The sequence below is a fragment of the Salvelinus sp. IW2-2015 genome, linkage group LG11 (genome assembly GCF_002910315.2).
Source record: "Salvelinus sp. IW2-2015 linkage group LG11, ASM291031v2, whole genome shotgun sequence".
Classification (NCBI taxonomy): Eukaryota; Metazoa; Chordata; class Actinopteri; order Salmoniformes; family Salmonidae; genus Salvelinus; species Salvelinus sp. IW2-2015.
Window position 1 is genome coordinate 12,464,915 of NC_036851.1, and position 24,533 is coordinate 12,489,447.

At 43.3% G+C, this 24,533-nt stretch overlaps 1 protein-coding gene across 3 annotated transcripts in view; it reads right to left on the reverse strand.

The window, feature by feature from the left end:
• Window positions 1–24,533, reverse strand: part of cntn4 (contactin 4) — a 178,035-nt gene that overhangs the window by 37,822 nt on the left and 115,680 nt on the right. For all 3 annotated transcript variants that reach the window (XM_023996149.1, XM_023996147.1, XM_023996148.2), the window contains exons 10-11: window positions 19,793–19,922; window positions 18,192–18,342 (exon numbers count right to left, since the gene is read on the reverse strand). In XM_023996149.1, coding sequence (XP_023851917.1) covers window positions 18,192–18,342; window positions 19,793–19,922 — 281 coding nt within the window. The remainder of the gene's footprint in view (window positions 1–18,191; window positions 18,343–19,792; window positions 19,923–24,533) is intronic.

Sequence of the window (24,533 nt, forward strand, 5' to 3'; positions counted from 1 at the left end):
CACGTGTTCTCGCACACCCCGAGAGCTTCTGGTCAGCGGGGTGGTGGCACTGGGATCCTCATCTCTCCCAAGTGGACATTCTCTCTTTCTCCCCTGACCCATCTGTCTATCGCCTCCTTTGAATTCCATGCTGTCACAGTTACCAGCCTTTCAAGCTTAACATCCTTATCATTTATCGCCCTCCAGGTTCCCTTGGAGAGTTCATCAATGAGCTTGACGCCCTGATAAGTTCCTTTCCTGAGATGCTCACCTCTCACAGTTCTGGGTGACTTTAACCTCCCACGTCTACCTTTGACTCATTCCTCTCTGCCTCCTTCTTTCCACTCCTCTCCTCTTTTGACCTCACCCTCTCACCTTCCCCCCTACTCACAAGGCAGGCAATACGCTTGACCTCATCTTTACTAGAGATGTTCTTCCACTAATCTCATTGCAACTCCCCTCCAAGTCTCCGACCACTACCTTGTATCCTTTTCCCTCTCGCTCTCATCCAACACTTCCCACACTGCCCCCACTCGGATGGTATCGCGCCGTTCCAACCTTCGCTCTCTCTCCCCCGCTACTCTCTCCTCTTCCATCCTATCATCTCTTCCTCTGCTCAAACCTTCTCCAACCTATCTCCTGATTCTGCGCTCCTCAACCCTCCTCTCCTCCCTTTCTGCATCCTTTGACTCTCTATGTCCCTATCCTCCAGGCCGGCTCGGTCCTCCCCTCCTGCTCCGTGGCTCGACGACTCATTGCGAGCTCACAGAACAGGGCTCCGGCAGCCGAGCGAAATGGAGGAAAACTCGCCTCCCTGCGACCTGGCATCCTTTCACTCCCTCCTCTCTACATTCTCCTCTTCGTTTCTGCTGCTAAAGCCAATTTCTACCACTCTAAATTCCAAGCATCCTCTAACCCTAGGAAGCTCTTTGCCACCTTCTCCTCCCTCCTGAATCCCTCCCCCTCCTCCCCCTCCTCCCTCTCTGCTGATGACTTCGTCAACCATTTTGAAAAGAAGTCGACGACATCCGATCCTCGTTTGCTAAGTCAAACGACACCGCTGGTTCTGCTCACACTGCCCTACCCTGTCTTGACCTCTTCTCCCCTCTCTCTCCAGATGAAATCTCCGTCTTGTGACGGCCGCGCCCAACAACCTGCCCGCTTGACCCTATCCCCTCCTCTCTTCTCCAGACCATTTCGGAGACCTTCTCCCTTACCTCACCTCGCTCATCAACTCATCCTTGACCGCTGGCTACGTCCCTTCCGTCTTCAAGAGAGCGAGAGTTGCACCCCTTCTGAAAAACCTACACCGATCCCTCCGATGTCAACAACTACACCAGTATCCCTTCTTTCTTTCTCTCCAAAACTCTTGAACGTGCCGTCTTGGCCACTCTCCTGCTATCTCTCTCAGAATGACCTTCTTGATCCAAATCAGTCAGGTTTCAAGACTAGTCATTCAACTGAGACTGCTCTTCCTGTGTCACGGAGCGCTCCGCACTGCTAAAGCTAACTCTCTCTCCTCTGCTCTCATCCTTCTAGACCTATCGGCTGCCTTTGATACTGTGAACCATCAGATCCTCCTCTCCACCTCTCCGAGCTGGCATCTCCGGCGCGGCCCACGCTTGATTGCGTCCTACCTGACAGGTCGCTCCTACCATGGCGTGTGCAGAATCTGTCTCCGCACCACGTGCTCTCACCACTGGTGTCCCCCAGGGCTCTGTTCTAGGCCCTCTCCTATTCTCGCTATACACCAAGTCACTTGGCTCTGTCATATCCTCACATGGTCTCCCTATCATTGCTATGCAGACGACACACAATTAATCTTCTCCTTTCCCCCCTGATAACCAGGTGTGAATCGCATCTCTGCATGTCTGGCAGACATATCAGTGTGGATGACGGATCACCACCTCAAGCTAACCTCGGCAAGACGGAGCTGCTCTTCCTCCCGGGGAAGGACTGCCCGTTCCATGATCTCGCCATCACGGTTGACAACTCCATTGTGTCCTCCTCCCAGAGTGCTAAGAACCTTGGCGTGATCCTGGACAAACACCTGTCTTCTCAACTAACATCAAGGCGGTGACCCGTTCCTGTAGGTTCATGCTCTACAACATTCGCAGAGTACGACCCTGCCTCACGCAGGAAGCGGCGCAGGTCCTAATCCAGGCACCTTCATCTCCCGTCTGGATTACTGCAACTCGCTGTTGGCTGGGCTCCCTGCCTGTGCCATTAAACCCCTACAACTCATCCAGAACGCCGCAGCCCGTCTGGTGTTCAACTTTCCCAAGTTCTCTCACGTCACCCCGCTCCTCCGCTCTCTCCACTGGCTTCCAGTTGAAGCTCGCATCCGCTACAAGACCATGGTGCTTGCCTACGGAGCTGTGAGGGAACGGCACCTCCGTACCTTCAGGCTCTGATCAGCCCTACACCCAACAAGGGCACTGCGTTCATCCACCTCTGGCCTGCTCGCCTCCCTACCTTGAGGAAGTACAGTTCCCGCTCAGCCCAGTCAAAACTGTTCGCTCTCTGGCACCCCAATGGTGGAACAAACCCTCACCGACCCAGTCAGCGGAGTCAATCACCACCTTCCGGAGACACCTGAAACCCCACCTCTTTAAGGAATACCTAGGATAGGATAAAGTAATCCTTCTAACCCCCCCCCTTAAAAGAGTTAGATGCACTATTGTAAAGTGGTTGTTCCACTGGATATCATAAGGTGAATGCACCAATTTGTAAGTCGCTCTGGATAAGAGCGTCTGCTAAATGACTTAAATGTAAATGTAAATGTTAAGCTGTGAACAATAAAAGGCCACTCTAAAATGTGTAGTTTTTCCACAGATGTCTCAATCTTTGAAGGAGCGTGCAATTGGCATGCTGACTGCAAGAATGTCCACCAGAGCTGTTGTCAGAGAATTGAATGTTCATTTCTCTACCATAAGCCGCCTCCAACGTTGTTTTAGAAAATTTGGCAGTAGGTCCAACCAGGCCTCACAACCGCAGTCCACGTGTAACCACGCCAGCCCAGGAACTCCACATCCGGCTTCTGCACCTGCGGGATCGTCTGAGGCCAGCCACCTGGACAGCTGATCAAACTGTGGGTTTGCAAAACTGAATAATTTCTGCACAAACTGTCAGAAACCGTCTCAGGGAAGTTCATCTGCGTGCTCGTCGTCCTCACCAGGGTCTTGACCTGACTGCAGTTCGGCATCATACCTTACTTCACTGGGCAAATGCTCACTTTCGATGGCCACTGGTACGCTGGAGAAGTTTGCTCTTCACGGGTGAATCCCGGTTTCAACTGTACCGAGCAGATGGCGTCATGTGGGGGAGCGGTTTGCTGATGTTCTGAACAGAGTGCTCCATGGTTGCGGTGGGGTTATGGTATGGTCTGGCATAAGCTACGGACAACGAAAACAATTGCAATTTATCTATGGCAATTTAAATGTACAGGGATACCGTGACAAGATCCTGAGGCCCATTGTCATGCCATTCATCCGCCACCATCACCTCATGTTTCAGCATGATAATGCACGGCTCCATGTCGCAAGGATCTGTACACAATTCCTGGAAGCTGAAAATATCCCAGTTCTTCCATGGCCTGCATACTCCCCAGACATGTAATCCATTGAGCTTGTTTGGGATGCTCTGGATCGACGTGTATGACAGCGTGTTCCAGTTCCCCCCAATATCTATCAACTTCGCACAGCCATTGAAGAGGAGTGGGACAACATACCATAGGCCATAATCAATGGCCTGATCAACTCTATGAAAAGGAGATGTGTCGCGCTGCATGACGCAAATGGTGGTCATACCAGATACTGACTGGTTTTCTGATCCACGCCCCTACCTTTTTTTAAGGTATCTGTGACCAACAGATGCATATCTGATTATGGCCTAATGAGTTTATTTTAATTGACTGATTTCCTTATGTGAATTGTAACTCAGTAAAATCTTTTATATGCGTTTATATTTTTGTTCAGTGTATATTGGCATAACATAAATCAAACTATTTACACCAACGTCCTAATACGTGCATATGTGAAGGTAGCATTGGTAAACACCACCATACACAAATACACCCTCTCCATTTCAGAGCCTGGTTGGACGGGTGAATGCAGGGTCTTTGTGTGCTCTTCATTAGCCCGGTAAATAAAACAGGACTGTGAAAATAGGGGTTAAGATTCTATCAGTAGAATTACTCAGCCATGAGGCTGTGTGAAAAAAGGCCATCTTACGCTTTCGGTGATTTTACAAAATAATTAACCTTGGCTAAGGTGCGTTACACTCAGTGCATATTGCATCTCTGCACTCGTCTAACACTCATTTCGCCCCATCTGGTTAAGTCCAACCACCACTGGAGCCATGCAATCTCCAAATGCATGCAGGATTCATCCAGCACATGAACAAGTATTTCAGGGTTTCACTCTGTGTGCTACTGTACTGTAGCTGTGTGTGCCCTTTTGTATTAACTTTACACATAAGGATAGGTATGCATTAAACTATGTTGCTTGTCCTGGTCGACACTGACCTACCTGCAGGTGGTGTTTGTAATCATGATTGTATCAAAGCGTCGGTGGTAGTAACACTGCTCCAGGGGTGAATAGGAAAAGCTCAGATGAGGTGTCTATAGGGGGAAAGGCTAGGTCACCCTATTCTCTGAACAGGACAAGAGGTTGGACCCAACTTCACGTTTTGATCTATACTCCTGACTGCTTTAAAGTCCTGAAGTGTAGGGTGTGAAATTCTGACATCACAAGATAAACGGAAATTCTGTCTCTCCCCAGATTCCCCTAAGAGCTCCGTGTTTGAGAGGAACGGCCTTGTCGGACACGTAAATCAAGTCAAACTGCACAGATTTGACCCAGCAAAACCAAAGCCGGAGTATATGACGCAGAATGCAGTGTGTAGTTCAACTCAATGGGAAAAGTACAGAGAAGTCTATTTTCACAGTACCATCGAGATAAATCCAGAGTGCATACCACTGTTTTTAAAGTTGTCAGCCCCAAGGTTAACAGGCAATTACAGTCTACAATAATATGTGTGGCAATGAGGTGTTTTTTTATCACTTAGACAACAAACCGATTGCCTGACATTGGTAAAATAGGGACACCTGAGCATTTACCTCTGACAATTCTCCAATAGCACTGTAATTGATATTGATTTTTGCCCTATGTAGGCTTGTGCCAATACCTCTTAGCTTGTCACATGCACTGTTAGTTCTACCAAATTATTCAGGAATTGATGTCGTTATGATAGAAAATGATTTACAGTTATCGGCTGTAAAATGAGGTGCAACCACATACAAATGGCAGCTCATCTAACGGTCGGGCTGACACCCCCACAACAGGAGAGAACTCAAATGTCACTCAAACTGCATATTTATGATGACACTGCCATAAGCATTGAATATATCAGAGTTTAGTGTGACTATAGTGTCTAGACTGTAGTGTGTGACAAATCTACCTAAAGGTGGATGGATACAGGTACAGTAAGTGTTGTATGACTCAGTGCTGCCAATTTACGCATTGGGCGAGAGACACACATTTGACCCTCTTCACACGCTCACACGCCACGCCTCTTATTTCTCACGCATGGAAAAAAGTGCTGGTTTTATTTCTTGATTGTAACTGCGGCAGCTTCACCCGAGAGATCCATCATTTTCCTACCACTGTGAACCACGGCAGATTGAGCTTGTGATTGGGTCAGAACCAAGGCGACTGGATTTGTGTTTGTAAAGAAATGGCCCTCACGATTAGAGTGGAGCAGCCACGGCAGACTGGACAGGCAGGTTTGTTCTCATGTGATCAAAGTTTATGAGCTAAATTGTCAAAAGAGCAGCAGTGCAACTTGTCAACAGAATGCTTATTTTTGACAGCATGTGATAACATAACCTAGCCTACTAACTTGATAATCCACCACTTGCATTAGCCCAGATCCATAGCCTACATTTTTCACCTTGTTTGGTCATTGGCAATTTAGCACTACGTTCATTAGGCTGTAACAACATTCAGAGGGAATTTAGCCTGAATTTCTAGCTGTATTATTAACATTATTTTGCCCAAACAAATTGTGAACCCAATGTAACTGATTCTAGTGGGGGGACAACAATACATTGAAAGATCATTTGGGTTGGGTGTAGGGGCAGATTGAGGCTATCATTTATTTGGTCTTTCACATCCCCTACAAAGGGCTAAAATATATACTAATTAGTGTGCTTATCTCAGAAAAAACACTACTGTTATTCCCCATACTTTTATTATTTCACTTCTAACCAATTTCTCTGGAGTAATTAGGCTATTTGAAATCTGATACTTGTCATTATTCATTAGATTTTTCTTGAATGTAAGGTAATGTGTAGAAATCAAATGTCACATGACCATATTCAAACCCCCAGTATTAGGGAAACATAGATCAGGGGTGGCCAACCCCCTTTGGAGAGCTACCTTTAGGCAAGACTTTCTCCGGTCCTATTTTAAACGGAGAGTTCACGCAAATGAATTACATGTTAACATATTTGTTTGTTATGGACAAGGACAGACTGCAATCCATCCTATGGTTGGCTACTGCCACCAGCCATTAATATTAGCCTTTTAGAACCAAACATCAATGTTTCCCCAGCTAGCATACTCTAAATTCCATCTCCAAATAATCTCAAATGAACTTCAAACCAAGTTGTTGAGTTTTCAGTGTTTATTGAACTTTAAAATGATCCTGAATACACCTGACCTATGGTTTTTATTTCACCCTGGTCATGGGACTAAGCCATGTGAAAACATGTATAATAGCAGGAAGTTAGCTTTAAAACAGCTATTTTCTTTCCTGGGGAGGGGATCCCCATACCCCTCCAGCTAGGGCTGGAGCCGATAGGAGATCATTCACGATAGGAGATCTCACAACCAAGCTATCTTCAAAAGTTGGAAGCCCTGATGACTAAATGTACTTAATAACACAAAGCTTACACATTGCTTAAATAGCAGAACGTTGGAACTGTAGACCACCGAATGCACTAATTATTAACAACAATGATGTGATGAACAGAACAGTACATCATGGAGAGTAATGCTGAGAATAACAGCAATGAACACAACACAATGCTTGGAAGTTCAAGCTACTGTTAGAAGGCCTACCCTACAGAGATCATTTGCACACGTCAATCAAAGCACAACAGGAGTATGAGGAGTGCATCTGGCGCCAGTGTTGCACAGAGCTCTAGTTGAGTGTACATGTCTGACAGAAAGAAGAAGAATGATTGACAGTAAGGACTCATTCCCCTTGTCACAGTACATATGATTTACCCTGCTCTACCCTGAAACTAGCAGAATGCACTGAGTGGGTCCTTTTTCTTTTTTTCAGTTACATTAAAGATGGAGGAAGAAAAAAGACTGAATTGCAGGCTATACGTGAAATGACATTTCCTTTCAGTTCTCTCCCGGTTGACCGTTGTCTCCAGGGCACTCTGTAGCATTAATACGGTTTCCATGGCAATATGCAGCTTAATCAAAACACAGCCAGGGGACAGGGGTGTTAGCCTGCAAAGGAAGTATTAATCTCTACTTTGTGAAACAAATACAACGAGGTGCCAAACATTCCCTCTTACACCACCTTCACATAAAGAGAGAAATGACAAGTGATTCCCCATGGATCTAACAGACAGATTTTTCATGGCTAATGCAACCTAGGCATTCCTTAATACATAAGCTTTTCTGACTGAATATGCTTTTATACACCGAGTGTACAGAACATGCTCTTTCCATGGCATCCAGGTGAAAGCTATGATCCCTTATTGATGTCAGTTGTTAAATCCACTTCAATCAGTGTAGATCAGGGATGGGCAACTTTGATGTAGGTGGAGGCCCCCAAAAAACGTAACTCATCATGAAGGGCCGCAGTGTGCGTACCCATATCCACACCCTTGTAAGCAAAATATTTTAGCGCCCCCCCACGTGACAGTGAAGAACAACATTTTTTGTTTTAAAGTTCATTTCCTGCAATTCTTCACATTTTGCCATGGGGCGGAGAGGAGATTTGGCAATAATATAACTAATTTCACTCAGTTCTACAATTCTATAGTAATTCGATCATGCTTACTACAAGTTTAGGTAGCTGGCCGCTAGACTAATTTACCAATCCAAATTTTTTTTGCTAACATGGGCTAATTGAGTGGCTGCTGATGCACAACTAAATGTATGAATTGCACCTTATGTATTCTATTATTATAAATCTCAACAGTAACTTGTGACCCTGACTGACTTCCCCTAAAAAACACACAGACCAAAATAAAAAAAATAAAAAAAATATATTTAAAAAATTGGACCACGGGCCTCCAAAAATGGGCCACCAGTTGCACATCCCTGGTGTAGATTAAGGGGAGGAGACAGGTTAAAGAATGATTTTTATGCCTTGAGACAATTGAGACATAGATTGTGCATGTGTGCCATTCAGAGCGTGAATGGACGAGACAAAATATTTAAGTGCCTTTGGATGGGGTATGGTAGTAGGCGCCAGGTGCACCGGTTTGGGTGTGTCAAGAACTGCAAGGCTGCTGGGTTTTTCACAATCAAAAGTTTCCTGTATGTATCTTTCCTGTATGTATCCAGCCAACTTGACACAACCGTGGGAAGCGTTGGAGTCAAAATGGGCCAGCATCTCTGTGAAATGCTTTCGACACCTTGTAGAGTGCATGCCCTGACGAATTGAGGCTGTTCTGAGGGCAAACGGGGGTGCAACTCAATATCAGGAAGGTGTTCCTAATGTTTTGTACACTCAGTGTATGTGTATGAATTAAATGCGGTGCAGAGCTACTACTTATTACAGGTAGCTGTCTTAATCAAAGCTCCTGATTTACATTGTCTTCATTTCCGACTGTGAAACAGGAGAACAGGATGGGATTGTGTTGGTAATTGCATTGGAAGGAGTGGAGTGTTTATCTGCCTGGTCCACAGAGGGCTGTGTGGATGTACTGCTACAGGATCCTTCCTCTAATCACAAATTGCTCTCAAAATATATTCCCTTCCACTGATATTAATCTCCTCCTCATGCGCTGGCTGAGGTATCCTTCAGGAATAAGGAGCGCACACACACACACACACCGGTTCCAAAGAAATTGTCGGGAACCAAGATGGATTACCTGTGCTGTGCTGGCACATTCTCTCTTTGAAAAACGATATCAGCAGCAGTCTCTCCCAGATAAAAAATAATCCCGTAGAGAAGAACATGGCACGTGGACAAGTAAAGATGATTCTGACCTAATCTCAGCAAAGGGTTTTGACCTAATCTCAGCAAAAATCTCCAGGTTAATATTTATTTGGGTTAAGTCGATCAACTTAACTTCCTTGAGCTTGTTTTACAACCCTTACAAGAAAGGGAACAAGGGTTCAGCTAACTTGATATGATCAGAAATAGCTTGATCATTAAGTGGCATGTTTTTGCATTAATCTATCTCAAACTATCTGTTGATAAGCAACTGCTTAGGTTTAGAATAAGGGTTAGGGTAAGGGTTAAGTTTAGGGTTACGATAAGTGTGAGGGCTAGGGTTAGTCGATATTTAGTTGAAATGTTACGGATAGTCTGTAGAGCATCTACAGATGGACTATCCAAATAAAGTGTTTTCGATGAATCTAGCACTGGTATCAACACATGATTTACTTGAATAAAAATAGTCTATAAAATGTCTGTAAAAATATAAAACATATACTGTATAAAATATAACATCAACAGTTTAGTCCTATAGTTTTCTTTTTAATCCTAGGCCCCGTCCCCGCAGGAGACCTTTTGCCTTTTGGTAGGCCGTCATTGTAAATAAGAATTTGTTCTTAACTGACTTGCCTAGTGAAATAAAGGTAAACAAAAAAAATATGTGATGTGTTTCTTATTAATTGACTTTTTTTTGGAGAGGGAAATCATCAATAAACATGAATCCTCTATGCACTAGCGCCGCACATCTTGATAGATCAAGTTAAGGTTAGCTGTTAAAACTATTTAAGTGATAAAAGCCACAACATAGTTTAGGTGAAATCAAGACTGCACGGAGGAGTGTGTGTGTGTGTCTGTCTGTCTGTGCTGGGATGTGCTCCAGTCAGTGCATCCATTCGTATTTGTGTGTGCCTTTGAACATGTGTGTTTGTGTGTGTGTGTGTGTGTGTGCGTGCGTGCGTGCGTGCGTGCGTGCGTGCGTGCGTGCGTGCGTGCGTGCGTGCGTGCGTGCGTGCGTGCGTGTACTGTACACATATGTGTGTGAGTGTGTGGAGCTGTCAGAGTACCCCAGCAGAGCTCCAGCCTGCTCTCGTCCTCAGGTTGGAGGGCCATTCCCCTTCATGTGACATTCCCAGCCCAGCCAACACAACATCTGAAGACAGAGTCTATTGCTAAATGACCATGAGCACCATAAGCTGCCCAAACAACTTATCAGGTGGTGTGCCTCCCTTCAAGGTGAGGAAATGAGATATGTTTATTAGGCTGCAGAACCTCTCAATATTCCAGTCGGAACGCGACGTGTCACAGGCACCTCCGCAGAGATCCAGATCTCCACTTTTCCAAGCAGATGTTCAATTAGAATCAAATGAGGAAATTAGAGACGTGATGAGAAAAAATGCGAAGTGACATTCAAACATGATAACCAATGTTTTTTAATAAGCACAACAGCATGGCACCTCTGAAATGAATGAACAGTGCTCTGGGCTAATCCCTCTCTTTAATAACAACGCATCTGTTTCATGTTAAGATTTCATAATGTAACTTTGAGCATCGTTTGATGAAAATCGTATTATTACATTTTAAAAAGTGCAAGTGTGACACTTAATCATGTCTGAGTAATGACTGAGTGCAAAATCGTTTATACGAAGTCAATGTAAGTAAATGCATCACAAGCTTCCTCTGTGGACACTTATAAAAATGTGCTGATACTCATTCCACATTTGGTTTCCTTCCTGACATTGATTCATTCTGGAGTGTGTCTGGCATAGCAGATGGGGTCTGTAAATGGAGTTCACTCTGGCAGACATCACTTCATTTATGTGAGAGCCATCTCTTTTCCTCTTGCTTTGCAGGAAGGGATAGAGATGGGCCAAAAGCGTGGCTAGATCTGGAGCAATCTCACTCCCGTCCCTGTCACCCTCAATATGGTGGAGCAGTCAACAGTCAACACCCTGACGCAGAAACCCCTGCTATGCCTTATTTCCACCACTCAATCCATTATCCACTCTACAGGGATGTAGGGAGAATATTCTACAAGCGTTGTATGTTAAACACCCCCGGCCAGGCATCAAGGCCTGACAAGCCACCAATTATGAGTTCAAGAGAGAGTGGTAGAAACAGCTGAAAAGTCAAAACACAGTGCACTTCTTTAAAGTGCACAAAGCAATCAAGGTAGCCTATTCTATACAGTAATAAGGTAGAACAATTCCATCTGGCCACATATAATAAAGGTGAAAGTTACAAGAATAGATTTAACGTGAGGTTAATGTTTAAAAGAAGATGGTCTCTGCATGACATCTTTGGAAGTTAACTTAATCTACTTTATCGCTCATGATACAGCCATTTTTGCAGAAGCCTACACATTACAATAAAATACAATCACTACTGACTGGGACTTCTTGTCGTATATAATACTTCATTTGTACAACTTCAGTAAAAATTCTACACAGCAATTAGATAGATGTTAGCGCTACATTACGTTTAGTCTTAATGAGAACATACCATGGCTTTGACTGAATAAACTTGCCATCTGTTATTCTTAACTGACACTAACCAATCTACTTTTCTTTCCTCCTTCCATATACAACAGCCAAACTAATATAGAGCCCCTAAACAGATCTCACCAAGGCAATAAAACCCCTGTGCTTCACACACAATGGGTTACAGCATCACAGCACACCAAAACACACTGCAGTTTATCTGTACCACTTACACATCAGTTGAAGACTTCCATCCGAAGCCAAGCAACTATATCAAAGGACCAAAACATATTTTGAAATATTTGTAGGTCAGGATGAGGTAAATTGTGCCAAAGGGTTAGTTGAGCCACCCCACTGTTTCTAAGAAACCATACACAACTTGAATTATATGACCAAATATTTAGGAAGAGGTCATCATTTCATGGAGTCTGTGAAGGAAGAAACCACATGGGAAAAGTGATAAGCAAGCTAGGTAAAAAACAGAAGAACAATTTTACAAAGTAAAATGTATTTATTGTGTTATAGGTTTCATGATGCTTGTATCTACACCAAAGTAGTCTGTTTAAAGACTGTTTTATACATACTTTGGGGTCTCTATAAGCTACAATATGAGGTCCTAAACCTAGCATGAAAGTGCATCCTTGTAGCTAATATAGTCAAAATGGTTGCTTTGGGGTAAATTGTGTCACTTAGCAAGGGGCAAGTTGAGTCAATAGATAATCAATATACCCCATACAAATAATGATTACATTTGTCCATTTTATGCATAATATGCATAGTATTTTGAAGACAATCGCATTTGTGTGATTCAAATGATGAAAAATGTATTCCTCAGTGCGGTTCGCTCCCCCTCTCGGCCACAGCTGAAGTGTTTTCTTCAGGCATTATCGCTGGGATATGAGGTTACACCAGGGCTTAAGCCTATGTTAAATGTTTTCAAAACTGTTATGTTTACATACCTCTGTTTATTTCCAGGGATATACAATGTTTCAAAATATATGTAGATATCTTTGATAGAAAGATATCTATATTTCCCTTAACGTATCTATATTTCCCTTGACATAGTTACGCCGAATGAAAAAAATGGCTCTCCCCTACGAGTGCCGCTGTGGTGTAAGATAACTCCAAACAGCCCTTTGAAAGACTGCCTTAAATTTAGGGAGAAGAGATGAGGGGAAAACAGAATGTCGGCACGTCCGGCGGGCGGGCGGTGGCCACTCATACAGAGACAGTTGAGTGTGTGGGTCTGGTGTGTGGGGCCAACACGTTTTTTTTCCCTCTCTCTTCCAATTCAGTGGTGACATATTGAAATGGCATGTTTTTAGGCAACGGTCCATTGCCTGACACGGCCCACTTATACACTCATCAGCAAGACCCTGCTCTGCGTTCTCAACTGCTTTGTTCCAGCTGATGTCATCTAAACCGGGTCCCTGCAGGGTTGTCTGGGAGAGATAAGACAACCCCCCCCCACACCCCACTCCCCCCCCCCTCTGCTGGTCTCTTGCAGAAAAAAAGAGCTGCTGCTATGAAGATGGATTACCCAGCTGGTGACACTGGCTCCCCTCCCTCTAAAGCCACAGTGGAGCGCTAACGCAATTAGGCCAATTAATCTTGAACAAAAGGGGTTCACAACACACACCCCCCTCCCGCCTTTGATTATGCACGCTCCTGAGCAGGTGTACCGCCACATCCTGCTCACACCTAATTTTCAAGACAATAAATGTGATTATCGATTACTCTCAAGTGCAGTAACTGTGTTACTGGTATAATCGATCTGGGATGGACAAAGCAAAGCCGCGGTGGTCCTCTCATTTGCATGGTGAACTAGTTTCACTTTACATATGATGTTAAGATTTTTCAACTACCTCTAAATCACAACGGTTATCAAAGCATTCATCCTCCAGTAACACAGTCCTTTCGAAGTGACGACAATATGTTAAATGACGACAAGAACAGGTGATGATTACTTTCATAGCATGAGATGTATGCGGTCCAGTAAGGGCAGGACAACTTGGGTGCAAAGTAGGTTTGTATGTCTGAGCAATGTGTGTTCGTGTGTGTGTGTGTGAGAGAGAGAATGAGACTGGGATGAGAGAGGAAGAGATAGCGAGGGAGAGAAACTGATAGAGAGAGAGAGAGAGAGATAGAGAGAAATGGGGCGAAGGAGAAAGAAAGAAAGAAAGAAAGCAAGAAAGAGTAGAGACAACACATTCAATGCCTCACACATTTTTCCAGTTCTGCAAAAAAGTAATTTGGCAGGGTTCCACCTATTGACAATGCAATCCAGCATCCTGACAAGATTTCATCCAGCACAATACAACCTGGGACAGATGCGAGCAAACGTGTTATCTGCACATTTTTCTTTTTAATTACCTCTGTGTCAAAGAGGTGGTCTGCGCTGAATAGCATTTACAAAGTAAAAGCATGACAATTTACTTTTCAAGTTCAATTCAGGACTCCACAAGAACACAGACCTAGAGATATTGTAATATAATTCCCTTTGTGAATAGCATATTATTATGATAGATTGTGTTTATGGGGCACTGGTCCAGATTTAATAATCCACTTTTGCCTTTGTTTCCAACAAGTCCCGATCAGAACATTAAAATACCATACAGTATATGAGTTCTGGTAGGCCTCTCCGCTACAGCAAACATATACAGTATATCTCAACTATCTATCTACTTCTAACAAGCTCATAGTGAAACAACAAGGACCCACAAAACAGCAGGGAAGAACAGGGTTACCAGACAACATCCATCCATTCAACCGTAATATAGCCACTGCTATTGAATTAATCATCCCATTGGAACATATCACAGTGTCACAGCAGTGCAAAACACCAAATCAATCAACAAAACTCTCCATTCCAAACATATCCATAGGCTACAAGCAGGATGTTAAATCAAAATGATCAGTTACTGTAGCTCAGTGGATATCTGTGTTGGAAACCATGGAAAGGGAAAAGCATACACAATAAAAACAAATGATTCTATTGGCTTGTAACCATAGCGGAACCCTTTTTGGTGCTATATGGAACCTTTTTTTTTAAGGTTCTACAGAGAACCATGTTCATAAGGTTCTAAATGGAACATCTACAGTGCTATGAAGAACAATTAAAAAGGTTTATATTTATTTAGCACCAAAAAAGGGATCCTCTATGGTTACAATGCTTTTTGGGGCTATATAGAACCCCTTTTTATGGTTCTTTATAGAACCTTTATGGTGAACGGTTCTATAAACCTAGAACCTTTGTCAATCTCAAAGTGTCTTTGTAGAACAACACAGAGTTGTTTTATTCTGGCTTGATAGTGTATTGTTAAAATGCCATACTGTATGATGAATCAGGGGTGCTAGCTCAGGAACAGCTGGGAGAGAATTGAGAACTACTTCACAGGAACAGCTGAGAGAGAATTGAGAACTACTTCACAAGACACCTTCACTGGCATTGTCATATATAACATGTAATGGCATAACACAACAGATTAGATGTTGGAATGACACTCTCACTCACGGTTGCACAAAAAAAGCTGTGAGCAAATCAGTGCCTCAAAAATATTCTAATAAACCGCCACCCCCACATTTGAATTATCACTAAAAGAGGAAAGAACCCTTTCTTGAACTGCAAAGAGACATTGAATGGCTCAAATGTTTCTTTGGGTCAGTTCTTTTTATTCAGTGGAACCATCACTCTTCCCAAAGAAACTTTGAGGAACCCTCATTTTTTTTGTGTGTAATCCGTTGCTACCTCACAGTTCAACCAAGATTCAAGCTGTCAGTTCAAGAGGGGATGACGAAAGAGAAAAATACATATTTTATTAATAAAACCTGATGTGCTTCAGAATTCCAGCCTTGATCAGTCTGCTAGGGAGACAGCATCATATACATAAGTATACAGGGCAACTGAAGGGCACCAGCAGCGTAACCACTATGCAAATGCAGGGCCACTTTGTTTAGAGCCAACACTTCTTTGTGTATATGTAAACTATGACAAGACGTACCAGACACTGTGCACACAGTCCTGCTGTCAGAGTTGTGCCACAAAAAGGGGTGCAGCTGCTGTCTGGATCAGGACAGTCTGACTGACCAGACCCCTGATGCCACGCGCACGCACACGCACACACACACACACACACACACACACACACACACACACACACACACACACACACACACACACACACACCCTACTCTCCTGTCACTGTTAGCAGTTAACACTTTAGCCCAGAAAAGCGCGTCATGTCAGCAGACAGTGACTGGTATAGTCACCCACACACCCCCACAGAGGGCGAAAAGTGCTTGATTAGCACCCGGATTCTGCACAGCGAGGGGCATATCAGGACACCCATAAGTACTGGACAAACCAATTATACCTTCAGTACTGACACTGGTTTGTTTGTGGTGTATATCTACACTGTGAATTACACCAGGCATTATATACTGAGTGTACAAAACATTAGGAACACCTGCTCTTTCCATGATAAAGACTGACCAGGTGAATCCAGGTAAAAGATATGATCCCTTATTGATGTTAGGAAACATATACACTATCTCAACAGGGTTACAAGACAACATCCATCCATTCAACCATAATATAGCCACTGCTATTGAATTAATCATCCCATTGGAACATATCACAGTGTCACAGCAGTGCAAAACCCCAAATCAATCAACAAAACTCTCCATTCCAAACATATCCATTATTGATGTCACTTGTTAAATTCACTTAAATCAGTGTAGATGAAGGGGAGGAGACAGGTTATAGAAGGATTTTTAAGCCACGAGACAACTGAGACATGGATTGTGAATGTGTGCCATTCAGAGGGTGAATGGGCAAAACAAAATATTGAAGTGCCTTTGAACGGGATATGGTAGTAGGTGCCAGGCACCCCCAGTTTGTGTCGAGAAATACGACGCTGCTGAGTTTTTAACGCTCAACAATTTCCCGTATGTATCAAGAATGGTCCACCCCCCAAAGGACATTCAGCCAACTTGACACAACTGTGGGAAGCATTGGAGTAAACATGGGCCAGCATCCCTGTGGAACGTTTTCGACACTGTGTAGTCCATGCACTGACAAATTGAGGCTGTTCTGAGGACAAAGGGGGGTGCAATTAGGAAGGTGTTCCTAATGTTTTGTACACTCAGTGACTTGAAAACCTTATTGAATTTAGGCCTACGGGCAGTGTTGAATTGTGTCAGATATTTTAGATTTCATTTGAGTCATTTCAACCTTCATGGTTTTAGTTATTATCAGTCAACTAAAACTCTGGACAATTTTCATCTTGTTTTAGTCACTGTTATGACAATCACATTTTCCTCATTTATTTTACCTCCAACTTCTATGTGCACATTAAGATAGCCTTGTCTAACTAGGCCTTCTATCCTGGGGTGGCAGGTAGCCTAGTGGTTAGAGCGTTGGGTCAGTAACTGAAAGGTTGCTGTATCGAATCCCTGAGCTGACAAGGTAAATATCTGTTGTTCTGCCCCTGAGCAAGGCAGTTAACCCACTGTTCCCCAGGCACCATGGGTGTTGATTAAGGCAGCCCCCTGCACCTCTCTGATTCAGAGGGGTTGGTTTAAATGCGGAAGACACATTTCAGTTGTACAGCTGACAAGGTCTTTCCCTTGTATTGCTGGCAACATTGCTATTGGCTACAGGTTAAACCATTTAGGCCTACAGTTTTTCTCCACCTTGTGATGAGGTAAATGACAGTGATTCCCTTAAAAGGGGAGAATCTGAGCATTTCCAACAATGCTAGAATTATTACTGTACTCCTAATTTTCAGCAAATAGCTTTAGTATTTCCAAACGGGAAAAAGCAAATTGGAAAAAAGCTTAAACAGCCAATATGAAAGTAAGAGACAGTAAACATTATTGTTACAAATGAAATGTCTGTAGATACTGTATATCAGCTCAATCAGCCTGTTTAACTAAAAGAGGTTTGCATTATATTCTGCAAAGGTATGCTTGCTTATGATTGGACAAAACAGATGAAAAGGAGCTTCCTGTCAAATTGAATGTCCATTAGTCTCGCATGGAATTCTCCTCTTGTCATCTCAAATGAAAAGTCACTTAGAATAGTTGTCTTTTTTTCCATGGCATCTCGTCTCGTTATCGTCATTCGTTTTCGTCAGGAAAAATAGGTTGTTGACTAATATTTTTCGTCTTAGTTATTCTTGACAAAATTAACACTGGCCTACAGGAGTCTACATCTGAAGCAGGTAGGTATACAGACAGAGACGTTTCTTCCAATATTTATTTTAACCCAAGGCTGGATATAAAATGTTAACAGTCAAGGAGGGACTCTGTAACATTGAGGAATAGAATCACTAATATGACCAGATATATAACATCAAGCCAGGTAAACATACAGTAATCATAGCCAGGGGTGTCTGGCATTTGCTCTTTATCAATACTACAAGAACATTGCCTCCAGGGTACCATACCTGAACAAATCCCACAGTAACCCCAGTGTTTAGGAAATCAACCCCATTATGAGAGAGGGATTACCTAATAAAGAGAGAGAGATTGTTAGCTTACCTGTTGCTCTCTTGTAGAGTCTCACTGCCCTTCCTCCAGGAGATCCCACCCCAGGGGGACATTTTGGGCCTGCACTCCATCAGCACATCTCCTCCCTCCTTCACCATTGTGTGGCTCCTCAGCTGGTTCTGGGAGAAATCTGGGGCAACAGCTAAGACAACACATGCATGTTAAAAACTCATTTCCCTTCCCCTTTACTTTTTAAGTCTAACTTTCAACATGTATGACATGAGCGTAAAGACATGAGTTTATCCTGAACACATGACCTGAACTAGGAGAACCTCAGGGCCTTAGTATACTGGGTCCAGAGTCTTTCCTGGTGATGTCACAGGAAATAACAACATATACATCAAGGATATAGTCATTGTAATTGTCATTGGCCAGACCTAGATATAGTCATTGTCATTGGCCAGACCTAGATATAGTCATTGTCATTGGCCAGACCTAGAGATAGTCATTGTCATTGTGCCAGACCTAGAGATGGTCATTGTCATTGGCCAGACCTAGATATAGTCATTGTCATTGGCCAGACCTAGAGATAGTCATTGTCATTGGCCAGAGCTAGATATAGTCATTGTCATTGCCCAGACCTAGAGATAGTCATTGTCATTGGCCAGAGCTAGAGATAGTCATTGTCATTGCCCAGACCTAGAGATAGTCATTGTCATTGGCTAGAGATAGTCATTGTCATTGGCCAGAGCTAGAGATAGTCATTGTCATTGGCCAGAGCTAGAGCAGGTCTTAGCCAGTGTAAATAAGGCTCAAGGAGATTACTAAACTCCACACTCCAGCTTGTATGGACTAGACAGAGAGTGAGTCAAAGGCAGACATGTTGAAAAAAAGCACAAAACAAAAAAATAATTATGCAATGGTACGTTATCTGTATAACCCCTAAAGGTTTTAATACACCCGTGCATGGCTGCTGTCTACTTCAAAGTGAGGCGTGTAATGTGTTGAGTAGAAATGGCAGGGAAGGAAGGAGAGTGCAACACACTGCACTCCTTAAAAAACAGGGAATCCTTTTCTAAGAAAAACAAATGGAAAATGTCATGTCTGTTTTGCAGCTCAAATTAGTTCTATGATGATCATCTCCTTTTCTCTCCAGGATCCTCCCTCCCTTTGCTTTTATAAAGCACTTCAATTAGTGCCAGGGGCTGTCAATGACGTTTTTACCTCCTCCACGTTTAATTCAACCTGGGAACTTTGGCTGTGTTGGATCTAATTCCAATCAATGGCAAAACAATGATGAAGAGTGGTGGGAGATGGGTTTCGAGAGGGAGAGCTGGAGGCCAGCCCTGTGCCAGGGAACAGGGTCCTGAGTAACAGGACTGACAGGGTAGATGGGTGGGACTGGGGAGCACAGTGGCATGGCCATACATCAACAGCACCCCAGTGCATTCATCTTTTAATGAATGTCTTTTAATTAGGAGGCAATCACAGAGAAGCTAGAGGTCACACTGCGATGGTAGAGAGTGGAAAAACAAACTAGCTATGACACTAAAACATGCACACAACAAACGTGCATACTGTACAACATACAATACATGCACCGGTATGTAGGCTGTCAGGCACGTACACCCACACACCTTGTATTGCCTTACCTATGACTTTGAGCTCTGCATTGGAGTAGACCTCCCCATGCTTGTTTCCAGCCACACATTGATACATTCCAATATCGGACAGCGTCAGTCGGCTGATTGACAACAGCCCATTGGCAACCTGTATGCGCTCCTATGAACAGAGAGACAGAGACATGCTTTTTGATATGCCTTATTGCGATTGCTCATTTACATAAAAGCATGCAGCCAATGTGCCAGTGAATTATAGTGTGGCAGTGACGAACGTGGCAATAAATCTAGGTTTTCATCACTAATGGAGGGAGGGGGTTGGGTGGAGGGAGGCAGGCTAGCAGAAAATGACCCTAATCAATCTGCATGTTTATGAGAGTGGAATAAAACCATGCCCTATTTATATCTCTGGCTGCACCAATGGACCTGTTTCCCCTTCAGCATGAGGACTGGATGTGAGGATTAGGAATATCTTATCAGAGCTATGCTGCATGTGAAAATTGGTTTCCTGATAGGTACAGTATGCCCTATACATACTAAGTACTGTATGTATGCTGTTATGTACACCACAGATCCCACACTGCACTGAGCCACTGTGAATAGCAGATTCCTGCCATCTTAGTGAAGGAGATACAGCTCTTGTGACTGGCCCATCAAAATCAACAGGCGTATTAGCCTAGGTGGGTTATATGCACTAAAACCAAGACACTTAGCATCTTTATCGTCAAGGTATGTTTACATATTTGAACTTCAGCCACACCATATATAAAATCGACCACACACCCATGCAATCTCCATAGACAAACATTGGCAATAGGATGGCCTTACTGAAGAGCTCAGAGACTTTCAACATGGTACCATCATATGATGCCACCTTTCCAACAAGTCAGTTGATCAAATTTCTGCCCTGCTAGAGCTGCCCTGGTCAACTGTAAGTGCTGTTATTGTGAAGTGGAAATGTCTAGGAGCAACAACGGCTCAGCCGCGAAGTGGTAGGCCACACAAGCTCATAGAACGGGACTGCCGAGTGCGTAGTACGTACAAATCGTTTGTCCTCGGTTGCAACACTCACTACCGAGTTCCAAGCTGCCTCTGGAAGCACTGTCAGCACAATAACTGTTTGTCAGGAGCTTCATGAAATTAGTTTCCATGGCCAACAAGCCTAAGATCAAAATGGAATGGTGTAAAGCTCGCCGTCATTGGAATCTGAAGCAGTGGAAACACGTTCTTTGAAGTGATTAATCACGCATCACCATCTGGCAGTCCGACGACCGAATCTAGGTTTGGCGGATGCCAGGAGAACGCTACCTGCCCCAACTGTAAAGTTTGGTGTAGGAGGAATAATGGTCTGTGGCTGTTTTTCATGGTTTGGGCTAGGCCCCTTAGTTCCAGTGAAGGGAAATCGTAATGCTACAGCATACAATAACATTCTAGACAATTCTCTGCATCCAACTTTGTGGCAGCAGTTTGGGGAAGACCCTTTCCTGTTTCAGCATGACAATGCCCTCGTGCACAAAGCGAGGTCCATACAGAAATGGTTTAACGAGATTGGTGTGGAAGAACTTGACTGGCCTGCACAGAGCCCTGACCTCAACCCCATCGAACACCTTTGGGATAAATTGGAACGCCGACTGCGAGCCAATCCTAATCGCCTAACATCATTGCCCGACCTCACTAATGCTCTTGTGGCTGAATGGAAGCAAATTCCCGCAGCAATGTTCCAACATCTAGTGGAAAGCCTTCCCAGATGAGTGGAGGCTGTTATAGCAGCAAAGGGGGGGACCAACTCCATGTTGATGCCCATGATTTTGGAATGAGATGTTCGACAAGCAGGTGTCCACATACTTTTGGCCACTGAGTCTATTCCCAGAACAGCATTAAAGCCGACACCAGTTTTTAAGGGTAGGGCTTTTTGTCAGTGCACTACTAGTTTTTAAGGGTAGGGCTTTTTGTCAGTGCACTTTGTGCTGCATGCTCCCCGCTGCCCTTCATCTTCTCTGTTTTCAAAAGGCTTACCATTAATGTCATTAAAGCACATTTCCATAGGGGTGTCAGCTTGGTGTGGCTCCAGTCTGACGGGATTAAGGTACTGTCACATGAAAAGAGGAGCTGTCCTCATTGAAACATCAGTAGCTAAGCCCGTGTTTGAGCAGGTTGCGTTGTGAATTTCGATGATGCTCAGTGATTTGCCGCTAGCTAGATGCATAGGGGCGAATGTGCCTGCTGGCAGGAGCGGCAGAATGGTGGTGGCTTATATCGGTCTTTGTGTGGAAAGCCCTCCATTTACGGGCTGCTATTAATTAAGCATGACATTCCTCTTAAATCAGCAGTTTTTCATGCAGGGACCTGGGGGGACCATCTGCACAACTTCTGCTGAAAGGAAATGATTGGCAATGTCATTGCCAACACTACCGGGTCACTTCATTTGATATAGGAGAGTATAAACAACAAGCCATATGACTCGATTGATGTCACAAACAAACGTCTGTCATGGCGGTTTATGAGATGCATTGGTGTTTAATTGTTGTCCATTTCGGCAGGTATGAGAAATACATTTGCGTTACTGACAGTATCAGAACTATTAATACCCTACTGTGTACCCATGCACTTTAACTACTGACCAAACTTGGGAAGTTAGGTTACACTTTATCTGGATAGTCCCATATAGATGATCTACAGATGGTCATACTATCACCAAATGATCTGCTGATCAGCAACTGCTTGCTAAGGTAACAGTTAAGGTTAGGTTTAGGTTAGATCAAGGGTTAGGGTAAGGGTTAAGGTTAGTAGATACTGTAGTTAGTTGGAATGTTGTTGAAAGTTATTGAACATCTACTGAACATCTACAAGCCATCCACTTGGGATTAGCCAAATAAAGTGTCGCCGGAAGTTATTTGAAAAATGAAGGTAATATCATAAGCCATTGCAGTCAGCTCAAATGTCCAAATGAGCAGGAGAAGCAGAAAAGGTCCCCATTGATTTACTGTAATGAATCTCTGCGCGTGGTATATCTTCCCCATTCCTGCTCTACCTCCAACAGTTATTAGATTGATGAGGCTGCACCATTTGATAGGGAAATTTCAAACAATGGACCAACTCTGCTTGATTCATCTATTAATTGAAGTGCATTACTAATCCTCCCATTTATTATGTCCATATTAAGGAAATCCTACTCCAAAATGAACACTGTCAGTGTCTAACCTCTTATCACAGATACTGTAGGGCTGTGGCGGACAAGACATTTTGTCAACTGGTTATTGTCATGCAAAAGGTTGCCGGTCTCACGGTAATTGACAATTAATTAACATAAACACATTTAGCATCTCCAGGCCTCCATGCATGCAATCCGCATACAGGTCTCTGATGCACGCCTTTGGAACATCTACATTTAAAAAAGTAAAATAAATCTATGTATTATACACCATCAAAATGAATGCATTATTTATTTTAGGCAGGACTAAAGAAATATGATACTATATGAAGAAAATGTAATTCCGAAAAACAAAATATGAGTTGGCCTATGTGCCATAGGCTGTATGCTTGTTCATTTAGCAGACAAGATATGCTTATAAGTCCTGTGCCATTTTTTTTGTATTATATGATTTTATAGTAAGAAGAATATACCGTGCCTACAGAATATATTCATACCACTTGACTTTTTCCTCATTTTGTTGTGTAATGGATTAACGTGAGATTTTTGTTGTTACTGGCCTACACACAATACTCCATAATGTCTGAGTGGAATTACGTTTTTCTAAATGTTTTCAAATGTCTTGATTCAAAAATGCCTTGAGAAAATATCTATTCAACCCCTTTGTTATGGCAAGCCTAAATAAGTTCAGGAGTCATTTTTGGGGGGGAGGGGATATTCTGCAGAACCCTCAGCACCCCTAAAGTGTCTTGCAAAAGTATTCATCCCCCTGGGCAATTTTCCTATTTTGTTTTATTACAACCTGTAATTTAAATGGATTTCTATTTTGATTTCATGTAATGGACATACATAAAATAGTCCAAATTGGTGAAGTGAAATGAAAAAAAGAACTTGTTTCAAAAAATTCTAAAACAGAAAAAACAGAAAAGTGGTGAGTACATATGTATTCATCCTGTTTGCTATGAAGCTCCTAAATAAGATCTGGTGCAACCAATTACCTTCAGAAGTCACATAATTAGTGAAATAAAGTCCACCTGTGTGCATTCTAAGTATCACATGATCTGTCACATGATCTCAGTATATATACACCTGTTCTGAAAGGCCCCAGAGTCTGCAACACCACTAAGCAAGGGGCACCACCAAGCAAGCGACACCATGAAGACCAAGGAGCTCTCCAAACAGGTCAGGGACAAAGTTGTGGAGAAGTACAGATCAGGGTTGGGTTATAAAAAAAATATCCAAAACTTTGAACATCCCACGGAGCACCATTAAATCCATTATAAAAAAAAGAAAGAATATGGCACCACAACAAACCTGCCAAGAGAGGACCGCCCACCAAAACTCACAGACCAGGCAAGGAGCGCATTAATCAGAGAGGCAACAAAGAGACCACAGATAACCCTGAAGGAGCTGCAAAGCTCCACAGCGGACACTGGAGTATCTGTCCATAGGGCAACTTTGAGCCGTACACTCCACAGAGCTGGGCTTTACGGAAGAGTGTCAAGTAAAAAAACATTGCTTAAAGAAAAAAATAAGCAAACACGCTTGTTGTTTGACAAAAGGCATGTGGGAGACTCTCCAAACATATGGAAGAAGGTACTCTCGTCATATGAGACTAAAATT